The 26,335-nt window shown below is 39.7% G+C and overlaps 1 protein-coding gene across 3 annotated transcripts in view; it reads left to right on the forward strand.

The window, feature by feature from the left end:
- The first annotated feature begins 333 nt into the window (after nt 1-333).
- Nucleotides 334-26,335, forward strand: part of SYNPO2 (synaptopodin 2) — a 76,616-nt gene continuing 50,614 nt past the window's right edge. For 2 of the 3 annotated variants that reach the window (XR_010429833.1, XM_064651407.1), the window contains exon 1: nt 337-574. Coding sequence is in view for 2 of the 3 variants with exons in the window: in XM_064651407.1 (XP_064507477.1) it covers nt 446-574 (129 nt within the window). In the remaining variant the exon portion in view is untranslated. Of the gene's footprint in view, nt 575-26,335 lie in introns of all 3 variants that reach the window. The other variant, XM_064651406.1, reaches the window with a different exon arrangement.

Genomic DNA, 26,335 nt, shown 5'->3' on the forward strand with positions numbered 1-26,335 from the left:
CTTTCTTTCTTTAGAGTAAAAGTGCAAGAAGTGGGTAAATCAGAGTTTAAAATGCCTGGCACCATTTACTAAAGTAAACTTATTTCCTAAATTGTCCCAGGGAAATGTACACTTCTTTTTGCTGTTGTTTTGATTCAGCTGTCACCAGAGCCGTGTTTAAACGCAGCCTTCTCTGCCTCATGGCCGAGTGTCTTTGTGTGTGCATTTCCCCGGCGTTACTTACTGTACTTTGAAGGTGGGCTGAGCGTCGGAATCTGACGACAGAGTGGGCTGTGCCCTCGGGCCGAGGGAGCTCTTACATTCTCCTCAATGACTACATTCGCTCGTGCAGTTCCCAGCAGCAGCAACAGTGTGGTGCTCTGGCTCTCCAGCTCTGCCCGGCAGCTGAAATCTCCAGCTCGCCGAACATCTGCAAGACAAACTTCCCATGTTCTCCTGTATCTGAATGCTGCCTGACTGCACCGGGAACATGGGCACGGGGGATTATCTCTGCATTGCTATGAGCGGAGGGGCGCCCTGGGGCTTTAGACTGCAAGGTGGCAAGGAGCAAAAGCAGCCTTTGCAGATCGCCAAGGTAGGAGCACGAGAGAGATGGTATCGGTGTGCTGGGAGCACGAGTGAGGAGAAAGTTTGGTTAGATACAAATGAGATGCTGCTCCCAGGGAAGTGGCTGGTGTGGATCTTGTGGCGGTTGTTTGAATTCGCTGGCGTGTTCTGCAGAGATTCTACAGGTGCTGATGGGTTTCAATAAAAAGGAATGATTACCTCTTGGTAGCTTGCAAGTATTGCAAACATTTTCTTAACCATTAAAGGTTTAACTCGTGACATGATGGGTGTCTTTCAGGTCCTGTTTGGGTCTCTGTCTGGCTTTGAGTGCACTCGGCACATCGCAAACTCAATCTCATATTAGGAAATGCTGTTCCAGTTGTCTATTTGTCATAGTTTTTCTACTCTAGTCATAGAATAAATACAGCTTTATCATGAGAAAATGTTCTTACTATTTTGGGAATCCTGGAGAGTATTATACTGAGTTATCTCCGGTTTTGGAAAGTTATCCAGACTTAGAAACAGCCTTAATAGATGCCAAACATCCCCTCTTATATTTTGTGAGCAACAGTGAAAATTCCTGGACACTTCAGAGATTATCTGCATGTATAGAAGGAGAGCAAAACAGGCAGTAGGAACCCAGAATAAATTAAAAATAACAACCGGTAGCCCCAAGTAGCAAAAAAAATAATACTTCAAAAGTAGTTTTGTTAAAAATCAGTGCTCAGTCCAGTGCAACAGCTTCCCCACTGCTGCAACAATGAAGATTTGTCACGGTTATTAAGGCTTATGTAACTGTATGGAGCTGCATTCTGTTCTAGACAAGAGGCACAAATTTGGTCCACAGCTCTGAGGTCAGCAAAATACCTCTGGCTGAAATGCTGCTGGGACTGATCACTACAAAATGAGTTCTGCCTTGTTAAGTGGAGGGAAGGAGTTTAACATGTATCTTATCTCCTTTTATTATCTTGGTAATGCAACATCTTGAGTGTTACGTTTTTGTACTTCCATATAGTATTTTAGATCAGTAGTTTAGTATTTAAGCTGTAACTTTCTTAACCTGTCAATATATTTATTAGTTAATTAACTTCAGTGTACTGGATCAGTTGACTTTTTCACAAACAGCAGAAACAGTAAATCTACTTCATTTTATAAAAGAAGGTCCTTTTAGTTCCTCTGTTGAGAAAAGAACATCTTCCACTATTCTTTTCAATGATTTCCAGCCCACAATACTAACCACATTCAGTAACAGAACTATGATTTATTGAGGGTATGAATACTTTTTCTCATTACTGTTATTTTTTTGTTTGTTTTTCTGTTTTGCAAAACTTGAACATGTTTACTTTTTTTTTCCCCTACCGATGGGCAACTGTTGCTCTGCAAGTAAAGGCTCTGATAAGAGAGGGCAGCGGACTCCTGCCATCTAGTGAAAACTTGTAGCTAGAACTTAAAAATTGTAACTAAAAATCAAGGGGCCTTGATTATATAAAACCAAGCAAGAGTGGAAAAGTGGTTGTGATACTGAACTTAAGAGGACACGGATGCAAAATTAAGGGAAGTGAGATAATCCATGAAAATGTGGCAGGATACAAAAATCCAGAGTTCACACTTATCTACTCTTTGATAAAGGAAACATATTGTTGCAAAAAGCTAATGGAGTAAGTCACTGCAGTTCACTGCCAGAATCAGCTTTTACCAGTTTGGTTTATGCCTTTTAAAATAGTTTTATTACATTTATAAAGAATATGTAAACCATGTCCCCACTGTCTGTAGCCTAGCTCTTAAAGCATACATGCAAGTACCATTCCCACCAAAATCCATGAGAGTTTTGCCTGTAGGATAAATTATTGTCTTCCATTACTATGCAAATAGTTAACAGAGAGATAGAGACAAACATTTTACAAAGAAATATCTCAGTACTTTTGTCGCCAGCACATAAAATAGGCAATTTTCACTAGCAAATAATTTTAGAACCACTAAATTAGATTTCAGATTTTTCAGTAGTTTGTTAGAGGTGAGATTGCAACAAATGGATTTTTTTGAAGTCTCAGAAATTATAATTTTTCCTTTTCCATTTTTAACCCTTATTCATTGAAAACATTTGACTCATTTTCCGTAGAGACACACGAAGTGTTTAACACCCCTCTGAACCCTGGCTCCACACACCAACTCACTTTGTGATGTCCACTCATGTTGTAAATACTTCATAAAAACTTATTTTCAGTTAAAAAGAATTTGTGTATTCTATATACTGTCCCCATAGACCATAAGGGCTTTAAACCCAATTATTTTAAATTCTATTTCAAAAGACATACAGTGCTAGAAAGGATATCTAATAAATGGATGGGATTTTTTTTAAAAAAAAAGATTATCAGGAGTATAAAGCTAAGGAAAACAGTGGTTATATGCACCAAGGCACCAAAGCATGTCAGTACTGCACTGCTTTCCCAAAGCAGGAGGTGGTTGGGAAATCTCAGTGTAACAGTGACCCTAGAAGGATAAGAATCTAAGATATATAAAAGCAAAGTAAGACATGGTATCTCCTTTCTGTTTCCACCATGAGATATATGAAAGAATGTGTTTTTATGAATATCATGGGGGATTTTTCTTGAACATTTCTTTTTTCATTTAAAATACATAATAACTGTATGTACAAAAAAAAGTCTTGTGAGTTTTTCTACTAATACCTAACAATAGTGACTATGTTATAAATAATAAAGCTATATTCTTTAAGAAACACCTCTTTTGTAACAGGTAATTTAATGGAGTCGATTCAGATCTTAGAGAAGATTTAGATTTATAATTCAATTATGATGTGACTTCATAAAATTATCTGTTTGCTATAGAGGTACATTATTCCCAGCATATTTGTTACCTACACCAAACAGCAATTTGCTGAACTCATTGTTTGTGTCTGTCAAAGTCTTGGTAATTTAAGTTTGGGAACTTAACCAAATAGTTCTAGTATTCAAGGGCAGTAAGTTGCATGACTCAGACCTCTAAGCACTTCAAAGGAAATTCAGCCCTCTTTTTCTGATCCTAAAAGTAAAAATGAACAGATGCTTACAAGAGGAATTCTGCTGCTGCTGCCCAAATAGTAGTTTTACCTTTGGCTCAGTAATGATGTGTGACAGCTGGCTGCCTGGTCATTTTAGACTTCTGCCCTTGTCCATCAAAATGCTCAGATTTCAATTCAAGTCAAGTCTCTGTTTCATCATTTTGGATTCATTGGAACCTGAAACTGAAAGTGAAACTTAAAGACTTGGGAACAACCTGAACCAAGAGTGTGAAAAGTGATGTGTGAACAGGATTACTTAACGCTGGACGTAATCACAGGTGGGCTCTGCTGGGGGAGTTAGATGTTTTCTCCAAAATGCTTGACTCCTGCAGAATGACCCCAAGAGGTTTTCATCATGTTGAGCTTTACACTTAGTCTAGTGGAAAAAAACTTGAGGGTGAGACATGTTAGCACAGTTATGCTTTGGATCCTGAGGTAAGGCAGAGCATGTCACTGCCACATATATGAGAGGTATGTCAGCACAGAGCTGGTCCATCCACAAAGGACACCAAAGCCGCTGGGTTTAAGGAAACCTTTTCAAGTTCTTGTCACACTTCCAAGCAGGTAAAGCGGGTTAGTTAAAGTAGGATCTTTCTCTTCACCGCTGGGTTTGAAATGCCAGTGCTCAGGGTGCTGTGTAAAGGCTCAGCACTGAGCTCACAGCCCCTGCTGATACTGCCTTGTTTGTATCAATTGACATTTCAAAAACGACTTGAACACAACTTTATGCAATAGCACTCCACAGAGCAAGCCATGTTTAAAACATGCTGGTTGAACTTTGGCAGCAAGGGAGGGGAGTTTAGAGTCAACCTACACGATTTTAAACACAACTTGCCTTACTTGGCCTGTATTTAAAAGTGTTTGTTTAAATTTGCTGGCTAATACATTTCCAAACATAGTTTGTTTTTGCAGCCCGGACAGACTCATACTCTCAAATTCACCCCTCAGACCATCTTACACAGACGGTATTTGCTGATATTCAGAAAATCCTGTGAGGCATATTTACATATTCTTTCACACAAGAAATTATGTGGAAATTTATGAGTTTATCTATCTTTTCTGGAGAGGATTTTGACTGTTTTACGAGCCTTGACCCAATTTACTAACCAATACATTTTTGCACTTGTTTACATGATAGAATTTGGCTTCTATTTAAGTAAATTACAAAACTTCCATTGACAGACTGGGAAGAAGTTGGGCTTTAATGGAGGTTAGGTTAATTTATTTTGCAAAACCAAGGAACAAAGTAAGGATCCCCAAACCTAACGAAAATAGAACACCACTAAATAACTGTTCCTGAAAACTCTACCATTTCTAACTAGAAAAACAATGAGGAAAAAAAAAATCATACACCTTAACCACCAAAGGCTTCCATGCACTTCTAAAGGTCAGGGCTCTGCGTTCCTTAGTTTCAAATTTTGCATTCCAGCTATCATGCCAGTGGAAATGTTTAGTACTGAAGTCCCATCTAGTTGTTTAAAAGCTGCAGGCTGAACTAGCACAAGAGTGTATACCCTGTTTTGGATATACAGGACAACATACCAAGCTGGTTTTGGCACGCTTCCCACAGTATTTAGGCAAATACAAGCGTGGTTTGGATCCATGGATTCATTTGTGCTCATTTCCAATAGATGCTTTTCCAACTCTCACGCTAGGCGAGTTTTCAATGGAATAGAATGAACCCCATAATTCACACTGATTTAAACTAAACAAACTAAAAAAACCAAACAGTGTATTCCTACTAAATTAGATTAGCTGCTTTGTGTAGAGCTTTGCTCCATTTTTTGTTTCTTCACTGGAAACTTTTAAAATACACCGCAAGGCATTATTTCATTTCATTGTTCTGTATTTTCTGCCATTGCATTCTTATTGTGAATGGGAATGTAATAGTAAGACTTTCAGCCAAGTTCATATTAAAATATCACACCAGGAAATGCTGTTTACAAAGTCCTTTAGAATTGTGTCGGATTGTTTGCGAGGACACAGCTAGTAATTTATGCATATCATGGAAGGGCTTTCCTCCAAATACACAACTCAGTGTTCTTCCCATTTACAGCAGAAATATTTAAAGCAGAAATTACTTTAAGGGACAATATTTCATGAGGTAAATGCTTAGCACTCTATAAAATTTGCGGAGATATCTTAAGAGGAATAATTCTGTGCATGGAATCAGCTATGGACAAAAATGATAACATTTAGATTGCGACCAGTACTCACAAGCACCGCTCATTGGCTGGAACAAAACTGGCAGTAAAAAACCCCACTGGATATCAGCTTGGAGGTTTCAAATTTCAAACCTAATGTACACAAGTTACACTGTGGATTTCTTTTTCCTTTTCTGTAATTTTTCCCATCTGTCCCATTCCATTAGAATCTGCAGTCCCCAGCCAGTGTGAACGTTAGGATGAGACTAACGCACACTTAGGCCGAAACGCTTCAGTGTGCACCGAAATCAAAGGGCTGGTTTTTGGGTACCTGCCAATACAACCTGGTGTTGAGCATGATGGCCAAAAATCTCCAAAACACCTCAGCACCTTGCTCTCAGCGGGGTGCTAAGAACAGTGAAGAAGTGGCTGCTTTATTTGTTGCTTATGTGGAAGGTAAATTATAACAGAACCCCGTTGGCTCTGAGCTCGCCAGAGCCAGCGGGCTTAGAGCCCGAGCTCTCTGTCATGGGCTGCAGTCCTGGGCACAGCATGGACTCTTCATTTCTTGTTTAGCAGAGAAACTCTGTCTGCAACTCTTCTTTCTACTTTATAGAGATATATTTTGAGTCCTTTAAGTTTCCTTCTTTGTTTGATATCTCCTTCCTACATCTGGCACCGGGCACTGAATGCACGGATAACCTTTTGCTTCAAAAGAGTTATGTCATCCTGGACTGTGCAGCTGGAGGCTCGTTGTTTTATAAACTTGCCCTTTTGCAAGTATATTTTAGAAATATGGTCCCATTTAGGAAGCTGGATGCTTTGGGTTTTGTAAGCATGTTTTATATTACAATTCATTAGCAGATGAACTGGTGATGGGTCAAAACTATGAAGGGAGCAGATACTGCTGTTCTATACTGCTGGTTCCATTTGATATGTTCTCTGTAGCATAAACATGCCACGTATGGCATAAATTGCTGCAATATTGAATTTCAAGGAAGTTTCTAAAATAAAGATAGTGCAAGACACCCTATGTCCACTGTGGCACTTTACAGTAACAGAAAGGAAGAAAACCAGAGTGACAGGGGAACATAACTTTATGAGACCAAATCTGCCCTTCCTAGTACTCTCTGCTTAGTACAGGAGTATCAGGAACTGCTTGTTGTCTGAAGGCAAAGGTGGCAAAGCTGAGTTGTTGTTTTAAAAACCTAACAGTTGAATTATCACTAAAGGAAGCTTTAACAAAAGAGTTACATTTTTTCCCATGAACTTATTGCGAGCTTTGCCATTGACTTCAAAGGGCAAAGGATTGGGTCTTAGTATGTGTAATATAGTGCAGTTATTTAATTAGAAGCAGATATCATGAATAAAAATCCTCATTGGGAAGGGTGTAGCAGATTTTGCTATGGATCTTCTTACTATAGATTGCTGTGTCTAGCAGAAGTTGTTCCCTTCAAAGGAATGAAAAAATCTTAGGCTTGAGGGTATCCCAATGACGCTGTTAAATAATGTAACTTTTTTCCAAGGAGGTTAGGGAGAGGAGTGCCCAGCAGCTGAGGGTAACAGCCTTTTCAGCAGGCACTGCTGTGGCTGGATGGGTTGGACAGAAATTCCTTGTGTTGGCAAACCCATCTTGTAGATGCATCTTTGCCAGTTGAACTGGCATCCCTTTGGAAAGGCTCTAAGGGTCCTGCAAAAATCGTGGAGAATTGTGCAACAGTAATTATAATGGTTGTCTATACCTGTGCAATACCAGGTGTTTCCAAGATGTCCTGAGAATCACGTCATGAGTGTTATTAGCTTTACTCACCCACCGCCACTGAAGAGATCATCTCTCTGTTTCTCTCTCTAAATCCCTGTCTTCTCTGCCAGGAATTCTTGCTCTGCTTTCTCTTATCATTCTCCCTGTAGTACTTTTATTTAAATACACAAGTACAGCTACTTACTTAAGCACCAGTTTCAGTGAATTCACTGAAAACTGTGGGCAAGCAACACCTTGGACTTCAAACCTTGTTACTTGGTTGGAATAGTGCCCATCACTTCTAGTGGACTTCCCCTGGACTGAAAGGAATACAGTAAACTTTCTGCTTTGCATGAACTCCCTCATCACAGAAATCTCTGAACTACTAGAGCTCAACAGATGTGGCTGGAATAGAGTAATCAGCGTTTTGTCCCACAAATTACATTTTCCTATTTTGCAGAGATCACTTCAAAGACCAGCTGCCATAAGCCACTGATTTAATTACAGAGGATGCATATGGAAATAATCTGAAAGGAATAAATAGCTTTCTATATTAGCATATATTCATAATGATCTTCCTGCACATTGAAATAATACTTGGAGAATGGGTAGTGTAAGACTTGCTTGTAAAATCCTTCAAGTTAGGGAAAAAACTATCATGAAGCATGGATGTTTTAGGGAAATTCTAACATGTGATACTATTTCATGCCTAAGATCCTTAAGAGGAGCCACTGTTTGACACCCTTCACTGAAAAAAGAAGATTCAGAATTGTTGGCTTTCCAAAAAAAAAGGGATACCTAGGAGATTAGAATGGTTTCACCTAAATTCACACTCAGTGCAATAAGTATGTTACGCTGATCAATAGAAGATGAACCATTCACAAATGTGGAGAGTTTCGTTACAAGAATACATAATTAGATTACTTAATTGGCTTTTGAAACAAAATGTTAGTATTACAGTTGTTATCTCATGTTTTCCATGCTGTCAGTCAAAGTCAGTCTTTACTGTGCATTTTTAGGGGGATCTAGGGGAAGGCACCAGATTTTGGAAATGACAGCTAGGACTCCGTTTCCTTTCAAGCCCCCCAGTCCCTTTGGGAAGTGAATTAGCAGTGTGCCTTTATGTCCAGTCCAAATAAACACGTGTTCATGATACTGACATTATTGATTATCACTAGATGGTGCTCTTATTCACAATCCCAAAAATCATAGGTAAGTGAATGTAAAGACAGATACACCTTGGAGAAATTTTGGTTGCCAGGTTTAATGCTTTCTTACTGAAGCTGCAGTTGTAATCCTTTAAAGAGAAAACAGAAAAATATTTCTGCACCTGTCTGACACCATATTTTAGTGCATTCAATAGTAATATTACAGGCAACTATTGAATACATGTAGTGAAATAATAACTAAAAAAGTATAAAAAAACCCATTACCTCAAACCTCAGTTTCTTCCAGGCCAACCTGACACCACCCGAGAGCCCTGGAGATGTAAGAACTCTCCCAGGTCTTGTATCCAATTTAAACCAAATTTTGAGCTATCTTAAAATGGTGGTTTTAATAAATTCCTCGTTATCTTGTTTTTCTTTCTCTGCCCTCACTTTCAGTCATGACTTCAGTCTGTAACACTAGATCTTCTAAACCCAGGTTATTTTACTCCTGTGAAGTGCACCAAATCCCAGGATGCATCCTTGAACAGCTACGGTGTTGGAAATCTACTTGAGTTTTGCAGCTTGAGCTCATTTTTACTCCAATACCTTTAAATTAACAGATCAGTACAGGTGTGGTCTAAATTTTCCATGACTGAATCTTCATTTGAAGGACCCTGATTCAGCTCCTAAATGTGCTACATTTTTAAGTCATTTTCCAGATCACCAGAATAATGTTACCAAGGTATTTCTGATTTCATGGCACAGTTTGTGACTACAAAAAGGGGTTGACTTTAAAACCTCTTGTCATTCTAGTTGACTTTAAAACCTCTTGTCATTCTAGTTTCAGTTTTCTTCCCCTATATTTACAGGAGCAGTGAAAAACAATCCAGTGAATCTAAACGTAGTGAGAGGACCAAGAATGCCTCTTTTTTGCCCTGGGAAGAACAGTACAAAGGGTACAATAATTAAGCCTGAGGAGGTAGTTATCCTTGTGGCTTCTCATTTTTTTTAGTTACTCCATGAACAAATGGAGCAGTGAAATTCCTGGCCTGAGAACAATGGTGCCCAGCCCCGTACCAGCCTTCTGGGTCACTCACTTGTTGTTTGCTTCGAGGCCTGATTTGCATAAGAGGCCTGGAAAAGTTGCAGAGACTGGGAATTAGCACAAATTGATACGGGGTGCTAATTGACTTATGCAGATACTAAAGATGCACTGGCCTGTTCAAATCAGGCTTGCATTCAGGCCTCTGGATTCCTGCATCATCCAGGGCTGAAGAATTAAACCCTGGCATGGTTCATCAGCTGCTGGGTCCTGGGATAAAAATAGAGAGGCAGAAACAGGATTGTGTTTTAGCACCATCAGCTGAAACTGAAAAGAGTGGGAAGGAACCCTTCCTTTTATGAAAAATGCTTTCTTTTCAGGTGTTCTAGGCAACAGCATTGCACTCAAGCTCACCTAAAGTGAGAGCCAAACCAAATCTTTGCCCAAAACCTTTTACTGCTCTAGATGCAAATATTTTTTTTTAATGGCTGGAAAATACAATTTATTTCAGTGACTGGATCAAACATGCTGGATGCAGACACAGCGCCAGACACAGCTGTAGGAGTTACCTATTGCCTCAGCCCTGTGCAGTGCCTCTCTCTTGTCTGATATCCAACTAAAAAACTTCTTCCAATAGGTTTCCATCAGATCATTGTAAAAAGAAATGATATGGTACCAAGTCCTCCTTGCTTTTATAGTTCCACAGCACTACAGAAAGCAGTGTTCATCTGTAGGGATTCACATAATCCCACGTTATACCTGCATGTCACTTAAGGCACAACTTACACATCGGAGTTTAGTTTCATTTAAAAGCTTTCTTGAACCTTTTTGGATTTCTTTAGTTTTACATTTGCAACATACTCTCAGGCCAGATGACATTTTTCATGTGCTTGAGTTTCCTTTTTGGCCTTTTCACTTGGCTCCTTTAGGCCTTGTGTACTTCTAGATTCTCCATCATTTTAACACAATTAGTCACACCCTAAATCAGCATCTCAAACACAGATCCTGACACAACTGCTCTTGACTGTTTTTGACTCGTTTCTTCCATGCTAAAAGAAAATCCAATTGCTTCTGAAACACTGACATTAAAACGCTCTTGCTGTGGTTTTAAAATTAATTATTAGGTTTAAGTTAATAAGAAAAAGATAAGTCTCAGGGCAAAATAATAAAGAGGAAAGGAAACTGGACACTGATCCTGACGCTGAATTTAATTTATGGAGGTGCTGACCTGTGACGTCTGTTTAAAGACTACGCAATCCTTGAAGAGTGTGCTTCCCAGAGGAACTTGAGAAGATAACAGTAGTTCATAGAACAGGACCTTTCCCTCAAAATTATATTAATAAGAGGTGTCAGCAAAGTCTTCAGAGGCAATCTGAGTCAGATTATCTTCTTTTAGGTGAAAAAGAGAACTGTACGTGTTTACATTCCTATTCAGTTGCCTAAAATGTCACTCTTGATCTCCAGTCAATTTTTAAATGGCTTCTTACATCACCAGAATGCTGAAAACTGTCTGACTGTAAAGGTTTCTTAAACAAAGAGCTAAAAGCAGTGCCATGAGATAAGGAGCTACAGAACCTATTGATTTCCAAGGCAGACAGTATTGTGAATCACAGGGAAGCACTTGCTCAGGAAACAATTACAACATTACAGAACCAATTCTCATAAATGTCTTTTCACTTTCTAGCCATGCCTTCACAGGTTCCTCCTGGCCTCTGCTCCCTTTATTTGGTGCTTGGCATTTGGACTAGTGCTGCAGATCTGAACTGACTTTGACATTACCAGGGGCTTCCTGACACTCCTTTGAACAACGGTCCATGAATACCACGCTGTCCTATTGCCAGATGCTCCTTCACACTGTTTTCTCTATCACAAACAGGCTCTGAAAGCAGCACAATGCTTATGAGAGGAGAAGACAGTGATTTTCACTTCCTTTTCCGCCTTTGTCTCATCTTTTAGAGCTAGTATTTGACTTTCGGTGGGAGTTGAAGCACTTTCCACAGATCTAAAGGGAAATGCTACAAGAAGGATTTTGGTTTTATAGCTGCTGGAGTCTTTATTTCAGAAGTACTTTCAAAAAGTGCCTCTTCACTTGGTACAATATACAGTTGTTTGTTGTTTTCTTATGCAGTAAAGGCATTGCTCACTCTAAAAATCAAGCCAGGAAGATCTGGCACAGTTTAGGGTTTATACTCACTAAGGTTACTTGGAGGTTGCATATGGCTATGGCAACGTGACCAAGTTAGATGCATCATTTATTAGTTGAAAAATATGCAGGATATCCTGTAGCAAACCTGGAGCAACAGTAGCCACACAAAATGAAAAGGAATGCTGTTGTCCTAAACTAATATAACTAAGGCTGTCTAAAACCTTTCTATGGCCATGTTGGGGTGAAATCTGATGGCAAGCAGGTATTTTATAGCCACATGTTAATCTTCTTGAACAGGATGAGTTATTAAATTAAATCCTTAAAATGAGCAGCTCTTTCATGTGTGCTTATATTTTCCAGATGTTTGATACAGTCAAGATTATCCTGTTCATTTGCATGGTCTCATTTCTTTTGTTGTTATTTTTAGAAAACTCTTTAAACTTACTACTATACTAACATCTGAGTAAGATTTGAAAACCTTTTTTTTTTTTATTTTAATCCCATACCATTTTTCACTCATCTTTCTTAACCCTTATTTCTATTATTTATAGTTTTGGAAGAGACCAGGGTTTAATTTTAGCAACTTAAGCAAGTGGGATTTTGTCCTAGGTTTTGTCCCCACTCATTGTTTCTAACATTTCCATGGACATTTAGCTCTTGCTACGGGATTGCTGCATTCCATGGATGTGTGGGCTGCATCCTTGACTTAGCCAACATGTCTTAAAGCTGGCACAGACTTTGGCCAAAGATCATGAAAGTACTTCAGGATCAATCTAGGAGGAGAGATGCCATATTATGTCTGTGTTAGTAGATTATAATAATACTTCAGAGGAAGATAATTCAATAAAATCATAGAAAATGTGTGCCAAAGGTCTGCTTGAAACAATAATCCAGCTTCTTATATTAAGAATTGTTAAAATTGGCAACAACTGGCTCTTTCCCAAGCTACATGCCTTTTGGATTTCCTTAAAAATTCAATCTTTACAGTTTCTGAATAATGCAACCATTGTAATTCAAGGACGCTCCCCTGCTGGTTTTGATTAATTTATTTTAACAACACAGAAAAAGTCTGCTGTAGCTCCTCTGGTAATATAAATCCCTGTGACAAAGGATTCTGTTGTCTCCACCTCTCTAATAAACTACAGTGTCAGGGGTTCAGAGCTAAATGGATGGCAGTACAGCCTAAACAATTCATCTCTGCTTTGGGGTCTGAATTTAATATCAGGGTTCTTTCCCCTTTAACCTTTAACTAGTTTATAACTGTATTCTTACTTCCTGTATAAGCAACACATCCAGTGAAATGTTTTAATTTGTATGCAATTACACATTTTGCACATTTCAGATTAATATCTTGGAAAAAAAAATTACCTATAGTCAGATATCTTAAAAAAAAACCCCTGTAAAATAACCATGGTTATCTGCCCAGCTTTTTAAAATTTATTGTGACTCTCATGACATATGCAACTTTCCTTTCAGTACCAGCTCCTAAAATCTGGTTCTTACCTGAGTTCCAGCTTTCATTAAAATTAGAATACATTTCTGGATGTCCTGGATTGCAAAGTTATCCCACCCACAAGAGGTAAAAAAACCAAGTAACCCCAAGTTTTTAATGTTTAAATCTTTTTTCAAACTGTTCTTTGCCAGTCTGCAGGGTTAATGGAATAAGCTTGGCAGGACCACAGCCTGAGAACAAAATGCACAGTGAGGACACTTAAATACCCATTACAGTTTCTATGGACAGAAATCGAGGAGAAGCACAACAAAGCTGCCATTAAAATAACTGTGGCTTTCAGAGGTCACAGAAATTGTCCCAGCAACGTGTGGCATTTTCCCAGATCCTAAGAACATTCAAGCAGTGTGATGAGTTTTGGGAATCACACAGCACTTTAACAGAAATTGCTGTTAGCTTACTTATACAATTACATCCTCTTGAGCTGTTTTCGTTCCACATAAATATTAAATACTTGGTTTAAACTCATTTATTTAAAAATCCTAACTAAAATGAACTGAAAGCGATTTCAAGCTGTTCCTTGCAGGTTTCTGGTAAACTAGCTGCTGGTTTGACATGGTGCATGTGTAATTTCAACAGTGCCCCTACATGTAAGTGTATATACAGATGCTTTAGGCTAACATTAAACAATGTTCTATAGCCATGACCGGGTTTGTAATCCAAATAAAGTAGGTAGTGTTTTTATAACTATCAATTCTTGGGTTATGGAGAATGTCTTCAAATAGAAATGGAAAGAGGTTTATCTTTACAAACAGGTCTCATTCCCTTAAAAGGAAGTTGTTTCTTTTTTCTTCTGCTTCTTTGGAGAACTGGCTACAAACTGGGAATGGTTACTGTATGACTCATTTGGGAAGAATAGCTACAGTGTAAAAAGTTCAGAAAGGATTTTAACAAAACCAAACCAAATTATCTTCTGTTTCGGGCACGATAAGGACAGTTTCAAAGAGAAAAATATTAAATTTTTTCAGAATGCTGTAAATCAACATAATACTGTAGTGTTTTGAAGGGCAGGGGGAAAAGCTCAGGAGAGAATAAAACATTTTCCCCTTGTTTCAGTTCTATAGATAAGGCACAAATCTCTTTTCATAAGCAAATTTTAACTTACTTTATTCTGGTCTGGCCTGGAAGTGAGCTCCTGTATCCACCAGAGCAAACCACTGACTGCCAAAAACACACATGGAATGATCACTTACTGAGCTATGCACAGATAATGGGACTTTCCTACTGCACCCCACCTACTTCAGCTACTTGGCAACTCCTCGAAACCCCAACACTGTAAGTCAAACTGTCCACAATAATACAATTATTGCAATAAAAATACATTAATGCCACAAACAGCTACGTTGTGGACAGTAAAGACTGCAAATGCTACAAGTAAATATTATTGTATTACCGTCTGCATTGCTGTCCCCACAATGGCATAAAGGATACAATAGTAAATATTGTTTAATTTCATTTTATTTCAGATTTGCACTGAAAAAGTGCAGGCTAGCTCGATGCAGCAGCCGAGTGAGGAATGCTGGCTGTTTAGCAAGTGTTCCATGCAAGACATGGGAAAATGCAATTTTTTTTTTTAAGTTCAGCACTAGCTGTTTGCATATTGTTACTCCAGCAAGAGAATTTTACCAGATTTTTGTTTGCATTCTCCTTAGTGCACATAGACTGCAAAGGAACTTGCTGCATTTGTCACTTGTAGCCAAGGCATATTCTGTGTTCCCTTGAATTTCAAACAATTATGTGGTTTTCGGTGTGAAAGTGCATGTCCAATAGTGGACATTTATATAAAAGTTTCCCAAAGTGCTAGTAGGATTTTTATTTTTGTTTTTAATTTCTGCTGGAACTTTTCCCTGAGTGTTTCTCCTAAGATTGCTCCAACTGAGCCTGAAGTTAATAGAAAGCGACCGAGCGATTTCAGCAGGAGTTTCACATTTGGAAAGCAAACCCAGGACTGTATTTTGGCCAGATTGTCTAGGTATCTAAATCTAAATTCCCATTCCTAGGAAGTTTACAGGAAAATGCTGAACGTTTCAAATTGCCATGAGACCAACTAACTGCATTTGAATCTTCTCCTGAATATATCCAGAATATCCTGCAGTCTTCAAAGCTAAGCTTTAAAAGAGAAAAATTCTTCCAAGCCCTGTCCACTCCACTTCCAACTTGCTCATGTTTGACCCGCTGAGAATGTCCTGGCCAAACAAGGTTCATGGATGTGTCACAAGCACTCAGGAGTCTTGCATGACTTCAGATGATTCCATGCTTTACAGTATAGCCCAGGCTATGTATTACTAATACATATTATTATATATATTACTGTAAAGGAGGACATGCACTGCTGATGCTTTAAGAGGCACCTTTGACAATGAGAGACCCACAGCCATAATTTATCTTTGCAGGAGATTGAATTGGGACAGTTTTAATTCTATTTGAAAAAAAAAAGAAAAAAACCACATTGCAACAGTCTGCAAAAGAGAGCCTGTGCTTCTTTTAAAGGCCTATCCCAGACCTGGTTGCCAGGGAGCTGCGGGAGGGAGAAGGCTGGCAGCAGACAGGGAAATAATCCAGCTGAATTCAATTAGAGTGCATCAGTAGGACTAAGTGAACTATTAAATTAAACAGGCCCCCTAAACCAGAAATGGGTATGACCACAGAAAGTGCAGGATTTGCTTTATCCTGTGTCGAGCTGTAAGTGCTGTCTGACAGGAGCCACTGCCCTGCACCCTTGCAAACGTGCTCAGGACAGGACTGTGTGTAGGGTGACCCACCTTGGCCCCTCTGACACTGGCCATTTTCCAGGCTCCACAGCAGGCAGTGATGCAGCAAGGCACCACTTTCCTACGGAGGCTGAGGAGATGCTGCCTTATTTGTGGATCAAAGGGAACCAGAAGGAACAGCATGGGAGAACAGGACTGTGAGCAAACCCTTCCTTGCCCCTTTGGCTGAGGACTCCTGCTGAACACCTGCACAGAGGGCAATGGTTCCTCCAGGAGAACCACTCCAGGTTCTTTAAATACCCTGATCAAACCACTGGCCAGGATATAACCCTAATCGAGTAGAAATAGCCCAACAGTTTACTAATTCCTTTGGCTATCCTGCATCATTTTTCCTCTAAGTGGTAACTAATTGATTTAATGAGAGAGGTTTTCTTATTTAAAGAGAAGCATCCTGAGCATTTCCTGGACTGTAGATGTAATTTGTTCATCAGTGGTACAGGTATTCATCAGCAAGCAAATATCTAATTTTAATTTATAAAAGGCATTTCCTGCATACTAATGCCAGAAATTTGGGAAGAAACTGGGTGTAATGAGAAAGCAAGTGTCCAGAAGAGACAGCAAAGATACTTACTAGTGCTGAATAAAAAATTATCTTAGTTTTAGGGTGGTATTCTGGATATATGATTTCCTGCCCCAAAAAGAAAAAAAAAAGAATAATGAAGATAAACATAAGCTAATGAAGAGAACTGACGAAACAAGCTTACCAAAAAGGTTTGTGTAGGATGCTGCATACATTTTGTGTCTGGAGCATAAGACTCCAAAGAAAGTGTAGTGGTAGTCCATAAAAAATGTTACCTCAAACTGTTCCTGAATTTGCAGCTGAGCTCCCATTTCCTTCAAAGGTTGGAAATGACAAGTTTCTGCAAAGCAGGGTTCTCAAAGTTTGCAAAAGGCCAGTGGTTCAGTTTATATTTTTCCTACTGCAAAGCAAATGACTGACAGAGGTCAAACATACAATTTGAAAGTGAAGTCCTGTCCCCTACTCCCTTTCCTGCCTCCTCCCAGTGCTCCACTGTACTGGTTTCTGAGTTCTCCTGTGCATTATTTGGCAGCCTCAGCTCGTAGCAACACAAAATTACACGCAGCACCAGCAGAACTCCAACTCAGTGCATTTTGGAGGCCTAAATTTAAACCACTCCTTATGGAAGAAAACAGCTAATTGTGCTGGAGGAAAATCTCCATGCTCATGGTATAAAATACCTTTTGCCTGCTTTTCTGCTGTCGTAAGCAAATGAAAATTTTTGAAAGTGTTTGTTTTTTTTTTTTTTCTGCAAGTAATACCTTTTTTGGTTATGGACCAGTGGTGCTGACAAATATCTAACTCTTGCCAGGAGCTAAAATACTAAACGTCAATCTAGTCCATTTTTGACAGTGCACATGCAAGATATGACTATTTTTTAGCATGCTCCTTAGAATATGTAAAATGAACACTGCAAGAGAAAACACAGCCAGTTTCAAACCTTACTTACTGAATTACTTTGGAAAAAAACCAGCCTGATGCATTCTTAGCTTGGGCCAAAGACTGTTCCAGCAAACTCATTTTAGAAACATATTTATTTTTATGTTGATGTGATCAGCAGAACTGATTAATGGCAATGCAATTATGCTGAAGGGCTCCACTGGAAGAGCTGGTTCCAGTGATTGTTGCTGCAGATAGAAGGAGCTGATGAGGAGCAGGGATGAGTTATGACTCCACACATAGTCCCATTTAGCATTACAGGCCAGGGTCTAAACCTGTGAGTCAGATACAGCTTTTTCTGGAAATATTTATGAACTACTGCTCTTTATCTGCAAACCTGCCTTCTATCACATCTGAGATGTGAGGTGGGTCGGTTCTGAACACATTTTGCAGTCAGAGCCTCATCTAATCTCTCCCTTTCCCTTGTCCCTCACCAGGCTCTGACACCTGTAGTGTGCTCCTCTGATTTCCTTCTGCACAGAGACATGAGCACACAACTTCTGCCCTTGAATAATCCACTTCTAAATTATCTTTGCCTAAAAATCCGTCTTCAAACATCCTGCATTGCTTATTCTAACCTTCCTCCTAAACTGGATATTCTCCTACTTTCTTCTACTCTCCCCTTTGTTTTTTCAGTCCTTTTCCTCTATATCCTTCCTGCCATCCTTGTATCCTTATAGCCATCTCTCCTGACATTTCCCATTCCTTCATCTGTCAGGTGCTTTAAGGAAAAGAATCGAACAGGCACTTTTGAAAGAAACCATTCTAGGTAAAGGTAGTGGGAAGCCATGGCACACAATGAGTTTTGTCTGGAATTGTGAGGATTATCAAACAGGGAAGAACAGTAACTGAAGTGTATTAACTGCTTCACTACAAATCCTGTGTGCACAAGAAGATGTAAATGATGATGACAGTAGATTAAACTTGGTTCACAAGCCTTCAAACATACTCAGTATGACATTCTTTTTCATTTATGCAGCTGAGCAAGTTTACTTCAGCCAGCGGGTGGGGGGTCTAAGAAAACTCTCTGGACTGTAGAACAAGAACACATCTGTACAGCTGAGATAGCTTTGAAGATATGCCAAATTTGTTTGGGGATTTTTGTGGGGGTTTTGTCTTTTAATAAGCTTAAGGGTTTTCTAGAAGAATCCTAATATCACTTCTACCCTTCACACCAAAAATAAACTCCAAATGAAAACGGCGTCAGGGACAGCCATTTTTATGCCCAAATAGATAAAGTGTCACAAAGCAGAACAGTGTACAAATGAAAAATTGAACTAGTTTACATATTATACATTCAAGCAACCATCAGTCAAACACATCTTTGGAAGTGTTGATATGACATAGAGAAGTTGCCAATTCCCAGCAAAAATCACCTATAGATGTTTGCAAATGGCAACATCCAATTACAGTGCATTTCAGTATTTAACCAGGCTTGGCAAGGAGAAGGAAAAACAAAAATATACTCACGTTCTGGCAATCCACACAGCCTGTTGAATTTTAGAGCATTAACCGATGGAACACACTTGTCCTATTTAGGAAATTTTTTTGTCTAGATTTCTTTGTTTGAGTTCAATAATGTAACTGCAAGCTGCTCCAAAATGCCAGTAAGCTTCATTCCAAGTGCAGTGTGAGAAAGCAGACACATGCTGTTTCCCTGCTTGTCCATAAGGAGGATTGTGAAGGGGCCATTAGACCCTTGAAGAAAGAAGTCTATTGGCAGCACCTTTCAGACAGAATTAGCTGGTATTACTGATTTACTGCAATTACACACAGAATAGTAAGGTGCATAAATTTCAAGGCAGTGTATCAAATTCCCACACAATATAAATGTTCTGAGCATGCAGCTTGGAAGGGCTGAATTGCATTCAATGTTCTTGGGGGGGGGGGAAGTTGCAGTTCCTCCTGCACAGCTAAATTTGGAAAGCAAGAGACCCCAGGTGTGCTCTGCAGTGCTTTATGGGCTTGTATCAGGAACACTGTGCTACAAGTCAGGCTTACACTATCCCATTCCTCAACAGTGGGCTTACTTGATAAGTGGAAAGTAATAAGTGGAAACACTGGGAAGATGTTTGCTAGTTTCCTTCTGTTTTCTCTGTCCCCCACATTACATCCATCTAAATTTTAATGTTCAGTTTAAGGTTATTATATATTCTGATCCAAATGAACCTAAATGTGTAACACTTTTGGCCACATATAGATAGTTGCTTTGCCTCCTCCTTTTTCTGATCTTCTTCCTTCACCATGAAATCTTTTGTGTCGAGAGCTAACTGGGAACGTCAGGCTCCCAGTCCTCTCTTAAAACTTGCATTTGAATCTCAGAAGGAAGCAAGGGGTAAAGCACATTGGAATTTCTTTCCAGAGCCCTACTGGAAGCTGTGCTGTTAGATCTCCTGTGGCCACCGTGAGGGAGGTGGCTCCAGTCCCTGTGGAGTCATCCAATGATGCTCTTTCCCAAGTAACTGGACACAGTAGAGCTTGGTGGCAGCATCACACAGAGGGCTGTGATACGTTACTGCAGACTTATCTCTTGAGGTATTTTTCCCTTAGATGAGTTTATTTTTTCAGTCCCAACATGAATTCGATACGATTTTTGGCAATAAAACCAAGGCTAGCTCTGTGCCAGAACAGCCCAGGATAAATGTGTCAGAACCTATTTTCATCTGCTTATTTAAGTCTTCCAGAACAACATTTAAGCCCTTCTTCCCATCCAGAGCTATGCCTACCTTGAGTGGTTTGTTTATATGTACTGGGGATAGCTAGGCAACAAGTGGACAATGAGTACCCATGACCTGGTAAAACTGCACTGTATTAAGCTGTACATGTCCAACTGTTTTTAGTGTCAAGAGATGAAATCACGCGCAAAATCTAAACATGGAGTTGGGGGGTTCTGGTGTTATCTTCATCTTTAAAAAAAAAAAAAATTAATACTGCTACTGCCCAGCATCACTGACATTTAACTTCTGACCCAAATCCTGCAGACCCTGGCTGTACTGAACACGTACAAAGCTTCTTTCACCATCAACTGAAGACGCAGTTCTGATTAATCTTTATCTCCTCCCCACTGAGAGCAATGCACCATGACCTCTCAGACCCCTAAAAGGAGCTGTTGCCAGAGGAAGTTTGTGGTACCTGATGAGCTGTGGCTCTGAAAAAGGTGTCTGGCACGTTCCAAAGCCAGGCACACTGTGGAGCCCCACGGTGTGAAGTCTGTCAGGCCGGGCAGTTCAGTGTAAGGCTGGTTCATCTGCCCCTGTATCGCAGTCCTGGAACTGGGAGTACTGGGGAGCACCATGGAGGGAAGCAGGAGCTGCCTGCACACATTCAGTGTGCTGGGAGCAGATTTATTAGCCCAAGCTCAGTGCTGTTGCTGCAGGCAGCAGAGGCAAGGAGGCTGCAGCCAGCTGTGGGAGCAGGGTGAAGTGGATATAATAGAGAACAAATCTGGCCAATTTTTTCAAGTATGGCTTGGCCTCAGAACTGTTGGGAATCATTACTGCATAATATATTAGATGTGCTTGAACAAGTTACATCTCTTGTTTTCCTGGACAATGAAACAATCGTCCTTCTTTTACGTACTATAAATTACTGTAAAACACAAATTGAGATATCCTGTTGATATGTGGGTTTGCTTTCTGGTTTTGTTTGGTTTGGTTGTTATGCCTGGTTTCTAACAAAGCATGACTTTCAGTCCACATTCATGTCAGCAATGGCCTTATTTGAAACAGCAGTTCTTCTCAAGGTGCCTCACAGGGTGGTGACCCTTAATTCCAGACATCCCAGCTCTGATTAAAGCCACATGAAACAAGTTCATCTTTGTAACCCTGCACTAATGTATCGCCTGCTTTCCTCAAACACACAAAAAGCCTGCACTAAGACTGCACTAACTCATCTTTATGTTGGTCACATTTGCTTCAACTTTGTCTCTCTGTCACAGTTCAAGCCCCAAATCAGGTACAGAACTGTCAAGTGCATTATCAGGTAGATCAAAAGCAAGACCCAGAATGGAGGGCCACATTTATTCCTTTAAGAAAAAGGCTTTTTTTTTAATTGATAGATTTGTTCTATCTGTAGGTATTCTATCTACGTATTTCTAAGCAAAGCAGAAGAATCCTAGAATTTATAAATAAAGTGAGAATCTCAAGATTTCATGAGTAATGAATGTCTACTTTGCTCTTTTTTAGTTTGCTTCTTACATCATACAAAGGAGACAGCACAGGGACTATGCAAAGCTTTGACCAGTAACTTGTGAGTTAGGTAAGAAGGAACCTTTCAGTGCTGCCTCTGTAAAAGTAGACACCTCTCTCCGTGCTCTCAGTCAGTTGACAGCACTGACATCAGATGTCAGTGCTGTCAGCAAGCACAATTACTACAGTCACAAGTATTCCTCCTGAATGAGGAGCAGAATGATTTTCTTAAAATCCAAGAACAAAACCCCCTTTTCCTAGAAGCTGAGATCTCCTGCTCTCTCTTCCTCTGAAGTAAACTGCCTTTTATCCTCCCTAGGGTTGTAAGGAGATGAAATCATATACTTCAAGTGAGTGGCTAATCCTGTCCCTCCCAGAAGTAGCTCACTGGAATGAAGAGGAGGGGGAAAAAAAAGGAACAGGAACAGGAAATTCATCCCCTTATGAATTCTTATTCCCTGTGAGTGATCACTACCTTCACAACTGCTGGTTTTGTTTAGAGGTCCTGGTTGGTTTGGTCCCTATCTTGCTCACTTGGGCTTTCACCCAGAGTTTATTGAAAGTTGGTAAGATCTCTAATGATCACAGTTTTGATTCCCATTTAAACACCCACAGCATTTTCTTTCCTTCTAAAGCAGCTGCTGGGATCATACAGGCCTTGTATGGATTCAGGTTTTAGAATCCCGCTGGGAATGACCCGGTCCAATAGGACACTCGTGGGAATTGATGAATAATGCCACTTTACCTTCCATATCCACATTGACCTCTTTTTATCCAGCTTTCCTCACCCTTGCAGAAAGAAAGTCCGACCTAGGACTCTCCTTTGTAACAGATAAAGGAATCAAGCATTTCTAAAGTTTAAAGTGTCAGCAGATCCCCAACTCCAACCTCACTGTTCAGTCCTTCCGAGAAGAATCCAGAGGGAGCATAAAAGATATGAAATAATGTGCAAGTGATCCTCCAATATGACAACATCTAATTTATTACAGTTGCTGTTTCTGGCTTCTAGTTATCAAACTAATGCTGAATGCAATTTGTTTGAGAGCAGCACATACTGTTACGTGCTTTTCTGACTTTCCCAGTGCATCCACTGGTGATCACTTGCAACAATAAGCCAGTTCTAAGCCAGTGTAGATTAATCACAGCACACAGAGTAAAATCTCATGTTCTGAATTCATTAAGCATGGCCACAGAAAATGATCTTAAACACCTGTTTGCAAAAGTTGTCAGAGGTGGAGGGATTTCCTTTAAAGAAGAAAATGCAGACAGAAGGTTCAATAGATAAAACACCAACCAAAAAGGAGATCTTCTGATTCATCTTCTGTTCACAGGCCTGTGGATGTTTTCTCAAGGTTGTGAAGTGCTAATTATCCCCAAGGCCAAAAGCAAGTCCCTCATATAATAAATCCTACACATAATGCAGCCACTACAGTTACAATATTATGTATAAAACCAGTTGATCCTCTAACAGTTCAAATTCTAGCTGCAAAAATACTTCTTTTCATTGAATTAGGAGACAGGAATCTATTATGAACCCCGGAAAGCAATTTGGTCCTACTAATTTTCCATCAGAACTTGTAATCTTGTCTAAATATTAAATTCCAGATTAAAAAAAAAACGTAAAAAGCACTTTAAAAACAGAAAAGTAATTTAATACTGTTTTCGAAATTGTGGTTTCACTTTCTGTAGGAAGCAAATGTTCCTGTGGGGATCACCTGAAGGAATGCCAAATATCCACGACAGACTTCAGTCCTGCATTTCACAGAGTAGTGCAAACCTTTTCACAAATAAGCAAGCTAGGAGAGCTTTAGCTCAGCTTCAGATAGCCTGAAATTGCTTTACTGTCTCTTCAGTTTTCACATGGAACCAAGTTGAACAGAGCAATTTTAACTGAGTTTTGCAAGGAGGTTTGTTTTAGTCCATTCTAATTCAATTTCCAAGCATGTTTACATGGACATACCCACAGAAGGCAAAATTGAAGTTTTCACAGCCATGCTTGTGACTTTGCAATGTGAAGCTACAAAAGCCATATACTTAAGGGCTCATAATTACATGAAGTACAAGTATCATCTCTACCTTCTCCTTCTAAACGTCGGTAAAAGATAAAGGTACTAAGATTAATTTATCAAATATTCGATTTCTTAAACATTAGCATCAGTCATGCTCACAGAACAAGCACCTTTGCACAAGCAATTGTAGAATACACAGACCACAATACATGTGCTTGTCCTCTGGGGATATAAATAAGCAATCAACAAAACACGGGGTGTTATGCTGTGCTTGTGTAACGAGAGATCAGTTTTGTCAAAGAATGGTGGAAGTTTGGTCCTTCAGATCTTTTGGGACTGAATGTAGAACTCATAAATACTGATTCCTATCTATTCTCTCAGCCAGAAGCAGCCTAGGACATGCACTGACAATAGTCATAACCCAGCAGAGTGCTCAAGCACATAATTTGTATAAATACACAAGCATTAATTAAGACAAAAGATATCTGCTTCAAATCAGATTAATGCTGGTCCAGTTGGCTGAACCACAGCAGATATTCCTGTCAGCCAGGACACAGTCACATTCCTGTGAACACAGTGAAACAGAAGATAGAGCCAACAGGAGGCAAAGTTTCTTTATAAGGATTCTCTGGATTTCATGCTCCCACATGAGACTTTACAAACCAATGCTGGCAGTATTTGTTATACCAGTCCAAAGGGCAAACCTTCACAAGTATCTAAAACACATGGACCTTTTTTTTCCATTTTACAAAAGAATCATAACTTGAGTTCTAACTTTAATCTGCAGAAGTGCTTTCAAGTGCCAGCCCCCTGTATTTACTAGAGAAAGAACAGGACAGAACAGAAAGCACACAACAGCCTTACACAGACCACTGGGGAAATGCTGGGTCCCGATGACAACCACAGTGGAAAAGGTAGATTTCTGCAGTTCAAACCTGGAGCCAGACAGGTGCAGATGCTTTGTTACCACTGCCACCAGTTTAGGTACCCATTCATAGGATTTAGAAATGTAGATGTGGAGAAATAGTTATACCAGCAGCACTTTTTGTGTAGACTTAGTCAAGGCAAGAATAGATCAACTACCTAGTGACTCTGTGCTCTGAGACCTGGCATTCATCTTCTCCCATCTTCCAGAGCACACGTAGACATGACTGTTTTCTTTTTTTGTTTCTAGGAGACACAGGTTGAATACTTTAAAAGAAAAGATATGTTGAATATGCAAAGAGATAACAAGATATCGCAGGAATGAATGCACCCATGTAAAAGATAAACATGGAAAAAGTGGAAAATAGAGCTGAGTGAAGGACTTTTTAGGAGCAGTGAGTAGGTAAAAATGATATAATGATGCTAAAACAGTAAGAGATAATAATCTTAGCCTTGCACAGGGAACTGTGGTTCACCATGAGAGAGAGAAAAAAAAAAGACATAAAAACCCCTGAGTCTTGTTAAACTTTAAAAGTGTAATATAGATGTAAAGCATTAAAAATTACTGCCTTAATCTTGCACATGTATCGCTTTCTGCAGAGTCCAGCTAGTGCCCTGACATCAAAGAGAGCTGGAATGAGGCCTGTGTCTGGCAGCCTGTGCCTGGCTGAGCTTAGGTCCTTGTGGATTTACACCAGTGCTGCATCCCAGAGCTGGCAGGCGTGGTCTGCTTGCCAATCATGGCTTTATCTTTTAGGGTATCTCTTAGGGTAGCAAAACTCCAAGGCCTGGAGCTTGAGCTGGAGCTCAGAAGTGCCTGGCACACACAAACTGTTGAGCCCTGGTGAGGATAGAGATCTGGACAATCTTTCCAGAGGATCTTATATCACTGCTGTTTCCAGTGCTTAGCACTCAAAGGGCAGAGTTACATATGAAAATGCTGACTAGAACTGTTTCAGCATAGAAAATTATGGGAATGGAAGCTTACACTGAAGTGTGGAAAGAAGGCCTTATAGTCCCTGAATGGAATGTGAAATTGCTGCATAGGGGGTTGATCCTGTTCCCATTGTAGCCATTGCAAGCTCTTCCCCATCCTGCATGTTTATTCCTATCTGATTTATCTGGAGAGAAAAAAACACTACCAAAAAACCCCCCCAAACCACTAGTAAGCTAACAAGGACCTTTGTACAGAATGACTTCGAAGTTTCCCAACTTGCTTTACTCCCTGCCATGATTTAGGGATGGCCCTGCTGGTTGGCTTCAGTACCCCACAAGGAACCAGGCTTCCAAACTAACTGGATCCCATTTGTTTGGGGCATATTTAGATAACCCAGGGGTCTTCTCTTGTTCAATTCCCCATTTCACTCAACAGTATCCAAGTACTACTGAGATGCATTCAGTACAATTTTACTGAATGAATACATTTCTTTTATCAGTTTGCACAGCTATTTTCATTTTTTTGTGGAGAATATTAAGGATAGTACCCAGTAAGTCCCACTCTTTCACAGCAGAATATTTTTGATTGGAATTAGTATCTATTTTTTCTAGCCAGCTTTGGAAGAATCAGCACTGAGTCAGCTCCAATTACAAGCAGATTTGTTGGAAGCATTTTCTTTTCAGCAACAATTGTAGTCATCTCAAAACGTGTGT

Source organism: Pseudopipra pipra, chromosome 4, assembly GCF_036250125.1.
Source record: "Pseudopipra pipra isolate bDixPip1 chromosome 4, bDixPip1.hap1, whole genome shotgun sequence".
In the NCBI taxonomy this organism is placed as follows: Eukaryota; Metazoa; Chordata; class Aves; order Passeriformes; family Pipridae; genus Pseudopipra; species Pseudopipra pipra.